The 16590-nt window shown below is 42.5% G+C and overlaps 1 protein-coding gene across 2 annotated transcripts in view; it reads right to left on the reverse strand.

Annotated features, from left to right (window-relative positions):
- The window catches only part of RFX4 (regulatory factor X4), a 150867-nt gene that overhangs the window by 86794 nt on the left and 47483 nt on the right, over positions 1-16590 (reverse strand). For both annotated transcript variants that reach the window (XM_006137987.3, XM_006137986.3), the window contains exons 3-4: positions 7055-7115; positions 1837-1960 (exon numbers count right to left, since the gene is read on the reverse strand). In XM_006137987.3, coding sequence (XP_006138049.1) covers positions 1837-1960; positions 7055-7115 — 185 coding nt within the window. The remainder of the gene's footprint in view (positions 1-1836; positions 1961-7054; positions 7116-16590) is intronic.

A 16590-nucleotide genomic window follows, 5' to 3' on the forward strand; every position in this document is an offset into this window, starting at 1 on the left:
CACTTCACCTCATTTGCATATTTTTTGCACGAAATGGGGGCAGTGTAGACATAGCCCAATAGTAGGTTTGATAGCCATTTTGCTGCATTTAGGTTCCTACAGATCACCTCCTGCCTCACCACCGTGGCTGTACCAATTCACTCAGATTCCCTGTTGCTGGGAACATAGATTTGGGGGTAATTTCCATACACAAAATACTGCATAATAGGATACAGTGAGGAGAATCATTTGTGGGGGTTCCTGTTTACGGTGAAGAGAAACCACTGGCCCAGCGGATCTGACTTAAATCCATGACTCTATATTGGGTGTTGCAAACAGCTGGTAAAAATCAGCATTTGGGACAACTGCACATGTTTTGCAAGTTCAAGGTACTCCAAACTAAATCTTTGGGGAAGGAAAAGGGCTTAAATGTCTCTTTACCTAAGGTGGCTGGAAAGACCGATGCATTTTGAGAGGTCACCAGTGCATCGTAATGTTTCAGATAGGCAAACCATTTTTTTTTCCCGGTGAAACAATTTAAAGTTTTACTGTATATGCATCATTTATACACATTTTTAGTAAAGGCAGCAAAGATATAATAGAAATTTTACCTCTGCCAAATTTGTCACTCTGTAAGAAATTTGTTACTACTTTCCATTGTTCTTAAATTAGGCATTGGAACACTATTACTCACTTAGTAGCAATGAGATAGCAAATAGAACAAACAAAAGTTTGAACAAAACCCAAATTTTCATTTATTATATCTAAATAGAACATTAATGAAATGTCAACCAACTGCTTAGGGTTTTATAGCAATTATTCAGCAAAACTTGCCACACAATGCATTTTACTTCCTTCACTAGGTTACTTAAAACAAACATGAAATACAGAAGAAAACATTCCATTAAATGTTTTCTCCTCTTTTGGCTTCTTTGTTAGGAAATAATACCAGCAAAATTTTTGATTCTGTAAATCAAATTGCACTGCTGTACACTTAACATTGTAAACAGTAAATGAGACTAGCTTTCACTGAAATGAGCTTCAGACCAATGCTTGCAAACTTTCAAAAAATGGTTGGCAAATTTCAGCATGTCATATCCCAAAATACAAGATGTGAATGCCCAGGGTTTGTTTTCTCTTGAGTAACTCCCACTTTTAAGTAAATTTGACATAATTCCATTTAGCACTTCACAAGCTCACCTATCTGCAAATTCAAACAGTAAGAAACAATAAATCTGGTGATGTTCCAGGTTGCTGGGAGCGCCTAAAAAGACGTTGAAACTCCATACTGAAATGCACAACTACAATTTATTGATTGCATCTGTACAATCACAGAAGGCCAACACAAAACATATAATGGGCCTGGTTCGCTTCTCTCATGTTACTGTAAATCAGGAGTATTTGTACCGAAGTCAGTGGGCATTACAATATTTCTGCAAAATTAATGCACATTTCTGTCCACACCAAGAGCTTTTTAATAACACTTAGAATTATTCTGATCACATTTAGAGCAGTATTAAGGAATAACAGTTATTTGCGCTCCCTCGTGTTTAGTTTCTATGTTACCAATGCCATCAATGCCATTTTGAAGCAAAATGGCTGCCACGAACAGGAAGGTCATAAAAACCACCATTTTTAAAAAACATGTTTACTTTAACCATTGTGAGAAGTGATGCTTACCTTCTAAGTGTTTAAAATGTTTCATGTTTTTCTTGGAGTTTTAATATGAACCATATTCCTCTGACTTGAAGTGACAGTTTTCCTGAGGTTAGAGCCTTTATATTTAAATATCAAAATATGACCAGAACAAGGTTAGGGAGCAATTGAGAAAGGCTTCTCTTTGGAGTTTAGACTCACCTTCCCAAAGCTGGCAGCGTTAACAGGCTGCGTGTCATTTTTCTCACAGAAGTCCAAATAGTGCATGTAGAGAGCACTTCGAGGAATGCAAACGCCTTCTGCAATCTCATAGTTCTCCTCCAGCCTTAAAAAGCAAATACCAAACAAAGAAAACTGCAGATATGTTGGCTGCTCTGAATTATACATACTGTGCAAACCTGCAGTGACCTTTACTTTTCAGTTTACCTCTGTTTTATTGTTGCCTCATCTTTCCAATTCCCCCTTCCCCCATTTTTCTGTTGCATTCTATTTAATATATAGATTGTGAGCTCACAGGGACAAGGATTGGCTTCTTTGTTGTTTGTTCGTATAGTACCTAGCACATGGTCCTTGACTAAAATTCCTAGGTGCTATTTTAATAACGGTATCATTACTTTGAAGCATATTGGGTTAAACGAATGAATGCACAATGACAGAATAAAGAAATCACAACGTGGCAACGTTCTGATGCACCCTATATGATGAGTCAAAGCCAGCGTCACCTGAAACATCCTGAAATATTTTAAATACTTTCACTTCTGCCTGATTGCAAGCTCCTTTACATAAAGGAAACAGGACTAGCTAAAATAAAATATTTGCCTCAATGTAAGGCTCTCCACAGATCAAGTAACGTACAACAGCTGCTTACCGATGTGAATGTACAACACAGGATAAAAAGAATCTACCAGGTGCTGAATGCAACATTAAGCTATTGTCCTATTCTACCTCAGAAGATAATAATTCCTCACACTATTTTTAATTTTCAATAAAAATATTGAGGGCGCGCACACACACTTTGCCTTTAAATCGTGAGATTTTCCAAATAGGTGAGATTATAAATTATAAATCTCTTGGTCTGAGAACGTGTGGCTTTGAACGTTATTTCTGAAAGGTGATCTTTGCCAAAGCAGAGAGGCCCTAGTTCAGGCAGGTACTTAAGCACATCATGTCTAACATGAAACTCATGAGAGGTCCCACTGACTTCAATGCTCTTACTCCCGTGTTTATAGTATCTTGCTGAAAGAGGGTCAGAAAGGGTACACTCCTTTTTTTTGTTAATTATATAGTTGAAATCAATATTTGCTCAGGAAACCTGGATTTTAAAGCAAACATGGCCCTTTAAGTAGTTACCTGTAAAAGTTCAGATCTCCAAATAACTCTGTTTTTCTGCCTTTGACAGACCTTCCTTCCATGACAGTTATTGTGACTGCAAACTATTTTAATAAGATATCTGGATGGATGAATGGAATCGGTTTGTAAGGGCAACATCTATTCTTCCTTGGTTTCTACAGGAATATCATCATGACATCGTTCCCCAAATTCATAGACCTTTAACAAGACCTCTTTTCAAAACCCAGTGAGTTCATTTCTATACCATAGCTGCTAATTGGCATGTCAGCTTCCCTGACCAAGACAGGACAGAAAGAAAAGCAGTTAATTATTTCTGCTCATATCTGATGAATTTTTCTCTTTTTCTCCTCTCTTTCACAGGGAGTCATTAGTCTTACACTGAAGAATGCTCCATTATACCTGAACTTTTTTTTTAATGATCAAGCCCCCCCCCCCATTTTACTCCACTTCTTTTATTTTCCTGCCTTTTATTTAACAACTTTATCATATTTTGAATTCAGCTTCATCCTACAGTATTGTAAAAGGATAATGAATTCAATCTGCTACCTAACAAATCATTATCAGAAATATATGTGTGTCCTCCTAATAAAGCAATCCAGTAGTTCACTAGGAGAGCTTTTGTACCACTCATAGTATTGCAATAAAACCTCTCATTTTCTATAGGAAAGACAATTTTATTTGCCCCTATTACTGTCCCCCTTTGTACTTACACACTTCTAGATTAAAAGGGATGATTCTGCAGCTGAATAATATTTTTGTAAGTGTTGATCACATGGACTTTTATTTTGAAATGAGACGCTACAGAATATTCCAAGTTATTGCAATGTAACTACAGTGAATTCCTAGATTTATAGATGGAATTACTATGGCAGGGAAGGCCTATTTCTCTTAATCCTCTTTACATTATTTTGCCACTTATGTCCAATGAGTAATTCATATCACTGCTGAATTTGGCCCAGAGACTACTTACTAGGCTGTAGCCAACTGAATTTGGCCTTCTTTCATAGTCATGCAAAGACAAAGTCCAAGGCAATAGCAGGCAGAGCTGTCAAACATGAAACTAAATAACAAAATATGTTTTATTTTGTGTTTGTACTAAGGATGTTAAAAAGCAGGTAATTGGGTAGTCATGTAACTGCTGAAGTTTTCAGTAGTTACACGGTTACATGCACTTGCAGCGTGGGGCAGCAGACAGCTCCCCAGGAGATGGTGCATGCTGGGATGGGATGGGATGGTGCATGTACCAACTCCTGGCTCCTGCCCTGCTCCCAGGGAGCTGGCTGCCACCCCACACTGCAGGCTTTGAAACAAAGTCCAGAGTGCAGGGTGGCATCCAGCTCCCTGGGAGCAGGGCAGGAGCCTGCGTTTAACTGTTCACAGTAACCAAAAAGCCAAGGCTTATCGGTTAACCATGTAGATTGTTATCCTATTACATTCCTAATTTGTACAGCACCTAGTGCAAGGGGTTCTGGTTCATGAATATAGCTACTTGGTGCTATCACAATATGATGATTAATCTGTGCTAATGAGTTAGGCTTTTTAGAAATGTGTAAATGACATCTTCACGTCATAAAAGCTTAGCACTTTACAGCATTCTGGCCAAGATATTTGAATGTCTACTTGTATACAGTATAATCTATCCAGTAGCATAGCTTCTCCAGGTCAGATGAACAATGACAATCAAAGAGATAATACTAAGATAAAAAAACAGAAGAAAGAAACACTAGACTACTTTTATGTGACACCACTGCTAGATTGTGAAGCTCTAGGGCATCAATCAATAAGCTAATTGAATTATTTATTTTGACACAAGCAAAAATATTTAAAAAACACAGTAGAAAGCTGCTGTGTCTAGTTCTGTTTCCGCCGATATTTCTGAGTGGCATATTCAACGGAGGAAACTAAATGTGCTACAAAAAGTCAAAAAGGGAAATGTGTGCACTAGATAAATGTGAAGGAACATAACATAATGTGTGGGTAGCAGGAAGCAGATAGATTTGCATGATGTAACAAGCGGTTTCCATTTCTGAATTCTAGGATTCTCTGGCAAATGCTTCTGAATGGGCATTATTGTGCAGAATGCATTCCAGCAGAGCTCAATGTCCCAGGAGTTTAGGGATTTACTAACCTTTATGACTGAGGAAGCTTGGAAGTATTTGGCTGAATATTGTTTATAGAATTTACATGTCTTCTTTTCAGAGCGCTATCACTGGCATGTGTTCCAATTCAGTCTCACTTCTTGGCTACTCTGTTATTTGCTCCTGGGGGAGGGAAGGGGAGGGAGACTTCTAACTGGCACTACCACAAAATAAACAATGTCCTGAATTTGTGGCTGCTAAACACTGTTGGCTATTTTATTTTAGATTGAGAGTCTTACATTGTACTGAGGTAAAATAGACTGGGTGAATAATGCAAAATAACAATACACCTATGAATAGTCACTTTTCACTTTTTAATGAGTTCTCTTTGGCCATACACACTTGCCTTTTTCATTCACTGACCAAACATCGGAAAGACTGAATTTCTTTGGCACAGATACTTGCAGAAAGTGATTTTCATAGTCAAATTCAATCATTTAAATTTGCAAGTCTGAGTGAGAATTTGCATCAGAATTGTTCATGACTTTCTCCAGTCAGAACACTGACTATTCAGTTAGTTGCTCTAGATCAATCCATAGTCAAATAAAATGCAAAATTTCACTGAATACACTTTAACAAATGTGACAAAACAGCAATCTGCTCATGAATATTCCACATGCCGGAAAAGAGGCAAAATCATTGGATGGATTATTCTTTGCAATTTATTCATTCAGGTCCACGGCAAAGCATGTTGGAGGTAGACCACCAACCTAATTTTCATACTGGGATGGAGAAATTAGAACCCCAAGTTTTCCAATCTGGGGCTCAAATTAGCACGTACACTCCTAAAATGTGTATTTGAGTTCCTGAGTGACAATCTAAGGGTCCAAGTGCAAAATCAGGTACTCATGTTTGAAGACTGGCTCCTTTACTTAATGTCTCTTTAAAGACATGGGTCTTATGAGACTGACCCAGCAGTATAAGTATCCCAACCTTTTGCTAAGTGAGGTATTGTATGGCAGTCATCCATTTATCACCTGACCTGCTGAGGAGTACTGACAACTGACATAGTGTGGCAATAACCATAGCCTCTCAAGCTATTTGCTTTGAAAAGTATTAAAACAAGTCAAGGGACACTGATTTCTGACAGGGTACTTGGGGTCTAATCCACAGACCAATGAGTGTTTCCGATCACAATTCCAAAGCCCAACCTTCCGCAAAGCATTTTGTGCCCTTCACTCTGTGAAACAAACTAACAATTTTTTTTAAAAAAAGTAGAAGACATGAGTTACTGAAACAGAGCTCAAAAGATTGTGTCATCAAAACACAAATGAAATGGATTAAATACATGTGAACAAGTGAAACGCCCCTCACTTATTCACAGCACTAGGCACAGTAATGCTTTATTGCAGTCTCATCTACTTTTAGTCCTGCCCCTCCTTGTCTCCTTCCTCCCTGCCCCTCCTCTTAATTTTTCCTCCCTATCTTCCTTCTCCCGGGATAGGATGCCATGTGAGGTGAATCACACAGTCCAACTCCTCCTGTTTATTTTCTTGCTCTATTTTATGCCATTCGGACCCCATCAAACAGAAATGGACATTAGCACCTGGTTGAGAGCTTTGCTGAATCAGGACCTTGAATCCTGAAAAACCCTTGGCATTTATTTTTCTTTATCTATTGTTTATTTATTAAACAAAACAAACCTCTCATTGCTCAGGTGGCAGATACATCTGTCCAAAAGACTTATCCAAACTGGATGTGAACTTTCTCAGTGCACAAAAAACATAAACAGGACAGCCAGCAAGACACATTACCATATAGAGTGCAACTGAATAGAATGCTTACATGAAGTCAAAATGCTATTGCTTTGCGAGGTTTCTCAGACCTACAGTCTTTTTGCTTGGGAACAGAGCATGAAAACAATAAGGAATCATCAAAGAGGTTTTTTGTTGTTGTTTTTTGGGGGTGTTTTTTTGGAAAAGGTATCTTACCATTGCAGAGTAGCTGGTGTAGAGTGCGGCTTGGATGCTCTGTTATTTTCTTTTTCCTCATCTATTGGGAAATAAAAAAAACCAGTATGTCATTTCATTGGGAATTGCGCTGACATTTATGAACTGATAAGGAACCATCTATTGCAAGAATTCTGTCAGACTTCACAGCCTTCCAAAAACGGAGACTAAATTCTGGAAATATGTAAAATGGTCCCGATAGAATAGTTCCCGTACATGCTGCTAAAGCTATGTATATTTTGGCTTGCAGCAGGTTGACAATATGTAACAACCTCCTCCCACCATGGTCATTAGAAGAATCTGAATCTGAGACCTTCCACACCACACAGCACACAATCATTCTACCAATTGAGCTAATAGAGCAACTGTTCCTTGAGTTCCATTATTTCTTATAAAAGTAAAAAAATAAATTTAAAATAATTCCCAGGCAAATGTGACTTGCAAGGCTGCACATATTCAGAGGTTAGAGGAGTTCAGAATCCCTCTCAGAAGGGCTGTTTTTAGTAATGTACAATACATCTCTGCTGTCACCAGAATCCCCAGATGTATCTGTATTCAAACTCAGCATTTCCTAGTGTTAGAGGGGGTAGCCGTGTTTGTCTGTATCTGCAAAAACAATGAGGAGTCTCATGTCATCTAAGCCCTGGTGTGTCCACACTATCAAGCCTATTATTTTGAAATAAGGGGCTGGTTATTTCAAAATAATAACTCCTGCTTTCCATGAGGAATAATGCTTATTTCAAAATAACTACTCCTCAGAGTCATTCAAAATAATTACTTCCCAGTGCTTCTTGGGCCTCTAAGTCAAGGCAGCATGTCCACATTAAGGGAGCCTGCCTCGGACTGATTTTGAGGCTTCCCTATATTGTGGACGTGCTATTTCAAAATATTTATTTCTGGAGGTATTTCAAAATAATTTCCTAGTGTAGACATGTGCTTAGAAACGAACGGGCATAAGCTTTCATGGGTAAAGCTATTTCATCCGATGAAGGAGGTTTTACCCACAAAAACTTATGCCCTAATAAATCTGTTCATCTCTAAGGAGTCAAAGGACCATAGTTCCCTGTAAGGTGTTCGCCCGTGTGGCCATGCACAAAAAATTCTCTGCCCGCTTACTTTGTTTGCAGAGACGCGCAGCAGCACTCACTTTCCTGCTGAAGGTGAGTGGCATGGCAGGCATCTGCTCCAGGCTGGAGCTGGGATTGGTTGAGGCGGTGTAGTGGGGAGACCGCTGGTGGGGGAGCCAGTTGAGGCATCATGGTGGGGGGCCCACTCCAGCGGCCAGGGCATGTGTCAGTGGTGGGCCAGGACCTGCTGCGTGGCGGGGGGCCGGGGCCTACTCCAGCAAGGGCCCAGAGCCGGCCGCGTGGCGGGGGGCTGGAGCCTGCCATAGTGCATGATGGGAGGGCTGGGGCCTGCTCTAGTGGCAGTGCCTGCCGCAGCTGCATGGCCCCCCATCATGATGCCTCAGCCAGCCCCATCCAGTGGTCCCCCCATTATACCACCTCAGCCAATCCTGGCCCCAGTCCCTGCTCAGGGGGCCGGGGCCAGAGGAACCAAGTGGCAGGAGCAGCTGGGAAGTCACCACATGGCTCTGGCCCCAGCTCCAGCCCCACATCAATGTTAAAGGTGTTTGGTTTTGAAGTCTTAATTTGGGCCTCTCTAAAATTATAAACAATTTTTAATATGCTTCTATGCCTTGCCTGTTTGGGATTTTGCTCTTTTGACAGAATCTTACTAGATTTTTATATTGAAGTGTGTGGGGTTTTGTTTGTAAGGCAATATTCTGGAAAAAAGTGGGAAAACAAAACATCAATTTACTATAAAGATAATCTTGTAACAGGTCTCTATTTAGAAGAAAAAAATGATCATTAGGACTCATAGAAAATCATTCCAATGATATTAAGAAAGTAAGAGTCCTTGAGACTGATCAAAAGAGTCAAGTGTTATGCTTGATTTCTTAAACTATCCTGTAAATCTTCTAAAAAAACCATAACGTTTAATAAAATAGTATGTTAGGTGCTACTTAAGGGTAAAGTCGTTTTTGTTATCTTCATCTGTAATGTCATAAAAATGTGCCTCAGGGACTTTAAAACATACACATAGATAATAAATATATCCTCAGTTCCACACTCAGCTCAGTGCATGCTGGACTGAACGTTCAGACTTTAGTCAAACCTGCATAAATACTCATATATTGCAAACAGTTAAATGCCTTACTAAATGTTAATGCATTAAGTAGAACTACCATGTAAATGAAATGAAAAAGATGGTTTCTCCTCTGAGGATCCTCTGAGGATCTAAAGGGCAATATATTTTCTCTCTCTCTAAGTGCTTGTGCCTGTTTTTATCTTAAGATATCTGGAATGTTAGATTAGCTTTCCCTGCTTTTAGAACAAGACTTTTAAAGGTTTCAGATACAGGCTCAAACTTTAACTGAAACGATGAGTGTCTTTAATATTTAACACACACATCATTTGTCCTGGATATTAGACATTTGAGTTAGATATATTTTTAACCCTACCCCTTCCCCCGAAAAATAGGTAAACACTAACTAAAATCAAATCTCCCACCAACTGCTTACATTTGAGTATCATGGAATTACAAATAAAACAAAAAATAGTTCACCAGCTGACTACAGAATGTCAGAGTATTCAAGACCTAAATTTCAAATGCAAAAAACAAATAATAACAACAACAACCACCATCAAGACTTTCGTTATGCATCCTCAAAAGCATAAAAATTCAAAATCCCAAGTTATATCTTTCTTTGTAGCTGCCCATGACTTGCAATGCCACAGGTTCTATGTAATGTGGACACCTGTCCACTAGATTATAGGCTGAGTCAACAGACCCCCTTTCATGTAATAGGGATGTAACAGTGTATTCGATTAACCAATTAGAAAAAGCTTATAGACTACACGCAATTCCCTCCCCACCCCCATCAGTAAAGTTTTTAGCAGACTGGCCAGTAGTCTGGCTCAGCCCTGGCTCACACTAGCTCTGGGACCTATCCCCGTTGCAGCTCTTCATTTAAAGTGTATTAGGAGCCAGGCAGGCAGGCAGCCCAGCTCATTTCTGGCTCAAAATGGAGTCCGGGAGCTCAGATCCCCGCCCAGACAGGGGCTGCTGCCACTCCGCGCTGCTGCTTCTGTATCAGAGGCAGCAGCATGGAGCGACAGGCAGCCAGTCCACGAAGAGAGCTGATACAGAGGCAGGAGTGTGGAGTGGCAGGGGGCTCCTCAGGAGTGGGGCTGGGTTGCACTGGCTGCCGATCCCACCCCCGGGAAGTATAGAATAATCGAATGACTGATAAGAATTCATGAGGTTAATTGACTATTAAATTAACCAGTATTTAACATCCCTACCACATAAACTACTGAATAGCCATTATGTATCAGATGACTTTCGAACACTATTAGCTGGAGCTTGATTATGCTACCACTAACTAACAAACAAAGTGCTTATTACTGTGAATAGTCCCATTGATGTTGAGACTACTCACAGTTGTGAGCCCTTGTTTTAGTATTCCTGTTTTAGTATTCTTTCCCTTCTTTTAGTATTCTTTCTTCCATAACATCTATATCTTAAGATATTTGTTAGCAAGAGGTGGGTGCCACGGTGCCACACATCCGAACAAGCGCACATGACCTCAGTGTTGGTGCACAAGACAAAACTCTCTCCACTCATGGCTGGAAAATCTTAGAGGAAACACTGCACCGTCACCCCCGCCCAGTCAGAGGCTCAGGGCTCTGTGCCAGAGCTGACTGACTGGGCAGGGCTGATTAATCACCTGTGAAGCTGTGCTGCCACGCAGCTTAGAGGGAACTCTGCCCAGGACTCCTCATTGTTTCTTAGTTTGTAATAGTGTAATAAGATCCCTACCAAATTCCTTGTCCATTTTGGTCAATTTCACAGCCATAGCTTTTTAAAAATTGTAGCTTTCATATTGTCAGCTATTTAAATCTGCAATTTCATGGGGGTGTAATTTCTGGGGTCCTGACCCTTAAATGAGTTGTGCAGGTGGGTCACAAGGTTATTGTGTGTGTGTGGGAGGGGGCAGTACTGTTACTCTATGCTGCTGCTGGCAATAGCGCTGCCTTCAGAGCTGGGTTGCTGGACAGCGATGGCTGTTGGCCAACAGCAGCACAGATGTAACGATGGCATGATATGGTGTTACCACCCTTATGTTTGCCCTGACGTTTACAGAGCTAGGGCCTCAGCCAGCAGCTGCTACTTTCTGGCTGCCCAGCTCTGAAGGCAGCAGCACAGAAGTAAGGCTGGTATTCTATAGCATTGCCACTGCTGCTTCTGTGCAGCTGCTGGAAGGGGTGTTGCTTTCAGAGCCAGGTGCACAGCTAAGAGCCAGTGCTCTCCAGTTCCCTAGAACTGCAGGCAGTGCAGAAGTAAGAGTGACAATGCAGCAACACTCCCTAAAATAACCTTGTAACCCTTCCCCCTTAACTCCCTTTTGGGTCAGGACTGCCAGTTTGAGATATGCTGTTCTCCTCCATACAATCTGTATAGAGTAGGGTAAAAGCACACAAAGACCAGATTTCACAAGGGTTGTCCAGATTCGTTGGGCTTTGATGCATTTTTCATGCCCATGAATTTGGTAGGGCCCTACTAATAGTACATGGACCATAGATCAGACAGCACAGATTGACTACAGAATATTCACAATTTTAACCCAAACTTTGAGTCAGGCCTAAAGGCCATCAAATGCCATAATAGTGAATGTCTCCACTGCTGGTTCTTTAATATATTTTGTTTTTCTACAGGACAGATTTGTTAGCTCTATGCCTAAACCCAAACCTGGAGGACCAGAATGTCTGATCTGTCTGGTGTCTCCCACACAAACCAATCCAGCATGGTTGAACCTGCCAGAAGATAGCGCCTCCCTCAGCATAGAATCTGAGCTTCATTCAATATAATCTGGAAATGATTAAAATACAACACCACAACCAAACTCTAGATTTCTCAGAGCTGTGTACTTTCACAGCTACTTTATAGTGCACAATGTTGGGGAATGATAAAGTTCATTTCATACAACTTGCCTCAGAAAAATCCTCCATATCTTTCAGCTCAGAACAATCTCAAACCAAAACCTATTCACACGGTGCAGCCAAAAAGATATAAGGTTTATCATTACCAGGAGGCACCAGGGGTATCATTTCAGATTTTGGGGGTTGGGGGGAGAACCTGTGCATGCCGTGATGGGAAGGAGAGTGAAAGCATGGGGAGGTGGACTGAGTACAGAGGCTTCAGCAGTGTTACTGAACACAGTCAGTACAAGCCAAGCACCAAATCCACCATTCTCCACACATGCATCATCTCTACCCAGGGACTATCAAGGTACTGGAAAACTACGGGGGGGGGTTGACAGTCAACTTAGCAGTTAGCTGACAGTAGCACTGTATCTAATTTGTATATAAAAGAAAGAAAATTAAATAAATATTAGATCAACTCAGCTCTAACCCTCATACTCTGACATCTTGGGGCAAGTCACCTGAGGACACTGGTTAGCCTTGAAATGTTAGTGATTATTCTTACTTTGTTACTAACTCTGTGGCGAGAGAGAGGCCCTGTCAGGACTCCTGGGCTTTCTCTCAGCTCTGGAAAGGAAATGCGGTGTAGTGGGTTATATCAAGGGGGCAGATACATTTCAGCTCTATATGGATATGTCTACACTACAAAGTTAATTCGAACTAACAGACGTTAGTGCGAATTAACTTTGATAGGTGCTACACAAGCGCTCCGCTAGTTTGAACTTAATTCGAACTAGCGGAGCGCTTAGTTCGAACTAGGTAAACCTCATTCTACGAGGACTAAGCCTAGTTCGAACTTACTAGTTCGAATTAAGGGGTGTGTAGCCCCCTAATTCGAACTAGTGGGAGGCTAGCCCTCCCCAGCTTTCCCTGGTGGCCACTCTGGCCAACACCAGGGAAACTCGTATGCCCCCCTCCCGGCCCCGGACCCCTTAAAGGGGCATGGGCTGGCTACGGTGCCCATGCCAGGTGCAAGCCTGCCAGCACCCAGCTAGCAGACCCTGCACCTGGCACAGCTCGAGCCAGCTACCCGATGCCCTCCAGCCCTCCCCCTCTTCCCGGGACCAGGCTGGCGGCTCCCAGGAGCTTGCCCAGGACTGCAAGAGGCGGGCACCTGCCTGGTCTAGTGCGGACATCGTGGACCTCGTCCCCGACCTCCACACTAGGCACAGGAAAGTGGCCGTCTAGGGCAGGAGAGCTGCCAGCCTGGCCACCCAGGAGCAGGTTGGCATGAAAATCAAGGTGGTCCATTGAGACCCCCGACCCTGGGCCCTGAGCTTACAATGGCTGTACTGGGTCAGACCAAAGGTCCATCTAGCCCAGTAGCCTGTCTGCCAACAGCAGCCAACCCTAGGTACCCTGGAGGGGATGGACCGAAGACAGTGACCAAGCCATTTGTCTCGTGCCATCCCTCTCCAGCCTTCCACAAACTTTGGGCAGGGACACCACTCCTACCCCCTGGCTAATACCACTCCATGGACCCAACCTCCATGAATTGATCTCACTTCTCTTTAAACTCTGTTCTAGTTCTAGCCTTCACAGCCTCCTGCAGCAAGGAGTTCCACAGGTTGACTCTTTGCTTTGTGAAGAACAACTTTCTGTTACTAGTTTGAAGCCTGCTACCCATTCCTTTCCTTTGGTGTCCTCTAGTCTTTCTATTATGGGAACTAATGAAGAACTTTTCTGTATGCACCCTCTCCACCCCACTCATGCTTTTATAGACCTCTATCATATCCCCACTCCATCTCCTCTTTTCTAAGCTGAAAAGTCCCAGTCTGTTTAGCCTCTCTTCATATGGGACCTGTTCGAAACCCCTCATCACTGTAGTTGCCCTCCCCTCTCCCACCCTCTCTCTTCCCCTCTCCCACCTCCTTTTCCCAGTCTCCCCCAGTTTTGTTCAATAAAGAGAGATTCTATTTTTGAACACAATTGTCCTTTATATTGTACATCAGGAAGGGGGGCTAGGGAAGGGTAAGTGGAAGGGGGTGAGGGAGGAATGGGGTACGAGCCCCCGATGGGGAGGACTGGGCTGGGGTGGAAGCTCTCCTGCAGCCCCCTTGATTGCCCCCTCTCCCCAGATGGCAGCCTGCGGCAAGTGCAGCCGGTCTGATGGCTGAGTGCTGTGATGTGCCCAGTGTGGGTAGTCCGGGCAATCCAAGCCAGGACTGCTTTGCAAGCGGGGCACCCCTGAGAACTGTCTGTCTGGGGTGGGGGACGGGTCCCTTTAAGCACAGCCCTCCACTAGCCTGAGACAGCAGCTCCATGCTCTAAGTCCTCATCTGATGCCCTGCCGGCACTGCTTCCGGCCATCCTTAACCCCGGTTCAGGGTCCACTCAATGTGGACATGCTAGTTCGAATTAGCAAAACGCTAATTCAAACTAGTTTTTTAGTCTAGAAGCGTTAGTTCGAATTAGCTTAGTTCGAATTAGCGCTGTAGTGTAGACATACCCTCTAAGAACATCAGAATGGCCATTCTGGGTCAGACCAAAGGTCCTTCTAGCCCAGTATCCTGTCTTCCGACAGTGGCTAATGTCAGGTGATTCAGAAGCAATAAGCAAAAGAGGCAATCGTCTCAGTCCATCCCCTGTTGCCCTTTCCCAGCTTATGGCAAACAGAAGCCAGGGACACCATCTCTACCCATTCTAGCTAGTAGTCTTTGATGGACCTACCCTCCTTGAACTCATTTTGTTCTTATTGGAACCCTGTTATTGTTTGGGCTTTTCTACCATCTCCTGGCAAAGAGTTCCACAAGTTGATTATGAAAACATAATTTATTTTGTTTGCTTTAAGTCTGCTGCCTATAAATTTAATTGGGTCAGCTTCTTATGTTATATTAGTGAAGGAATGAATACCATTTCCTTATTCTATTTTTCCACAGCATTCATGATTTTCTAGACATCTAACATATCCCCCTACCCTTTAGTTATTTCTTTTCCAAGCTGAAAAGTCCCAGTTTTGTTAATCTCTCCTTATATGGAAGCTGTTCCTTACCCCTAATCATTCCTGTTGACCATATTGTACTTTTTCCAAATATAATATAACTTTTTTTAGACAGGGTGACCAGATCTGCATAGGGTATTCAAGATGTGGGCATACAATGACTTTATATACAGACAAAACATGGTATTTTGTCTTATATGATCTATTCTTTTCCTAACGATTCTCAATATTCTATTAGCTTTTTAGTTTTTAGGCTGCCACTGCACATTGAACAGATATTTTCAGGAAACTATTCACAATGATTCCAAGATCACTTTCTTGAGTGGTAACAGCTATTTTAGACCCCATCATTTTTGTATCTAGTTAGGATTATATTATCCCACATGCATTACTTTGCACCTTATCAACACTGAATTCCATCTGCCCTTGTGTTGTCCAGTCACCCAGTTTTATTAGTTCCCTTTGTAATTTTTTGCAGTCAGCTTTAGATGAGTCCCTGTTTATCTCCTTTTTAAGAACGTTTAACACAGTGATCCAAATGCAAATCCCAGCAGCACAACACTCATTCCTACTCTTTCCCCCCATCTTTTAAGTGGCATACCCGGCAATGTTTTCATGCTGCTCTAACGATCCTTCAGTTAGATCCTTCAGTGGAACGAGGTGTACCGGTAGTTCGGAATAGGAAGCCTAATCCGAACTGCCTAGTCCGTGCCGCGTGTAGCCGCGGGCATGGAGTCCGAACTAGTGGGGCTTTAAAAATGGCGGCGCCCGGGCTTCATTTGCAACTTCGGTTGCCTACATTAACCACCCTAGTTCCAACTAGGGTGGTAGTGTAGACATACCCTCAATGAGTACTAACTAATTATTGAGTCTTGCCAGAATGTACCAGAATGCCCTTCCAGAACTTTCTGGGGAAGCCAGAATGGCACCTAGTAGTGATTCCTGTTCTTGTTTGTACTTCTTAAAGCCTGAATTCACCCTCTGATTTAGCCAGCCTATTGCAAGAAATGTGGCCCCCACCACTCTGCCATGTGTTGCTACACGGCCTAAATGTATACATCTTCCTCACTTCTCCTGACTAGTCCACACTGATTTTTTAAAGGGAAAGAGGAGACCCTCTAATAATCATATGACTCCAGGAGCTGGGAATTAAAGCACACCACCAGATACCACAATATTTGAGATAAAAAGAACAAAAAATGGCAACATTGCTTCCTCTCTTTTCTCACTGGCAATCAGGGCCGCCCGAGGGGGGGGGGCAAGTGGGGCAATATGCCCGAGGCCCTGGGCCCGCAGAGGCCCCCACGAGAATGTCTGACTTCTGACATCTGAGACAGGGAGTGCTAGGAAGGGGCCCCCAAAATTGCTTTGCCCCAGGCCCCCTGAATCCTCTGGGCTGCCCTGCTGGTGATGATGAGCAGTGAAACAGTTAACAATGATGCCATTTAAAGTGTCGTCATCCCAGGGCACTCATTTAAATGAATGGTTCAGCTCTCATTTTAGAGCTATTGTTTCTGCCTACAAATTCC

The sequence above is a fragment of the Pelodiscus sinensis genome, chromosome 1 (genome assembly GCF_049634645.1).
Source record: "Pelodiscus sinensis isolate JC-2024 chromosome 1, ASM4963464v1, whole genome shotgun sequence".
NCBI classification, from domain to species: domain Eukaryota; kingdom Metazoa; phylum Chordata; order Testudines; family Trionychidae; genus Pelodiscus; species Pelodiscus sinensis.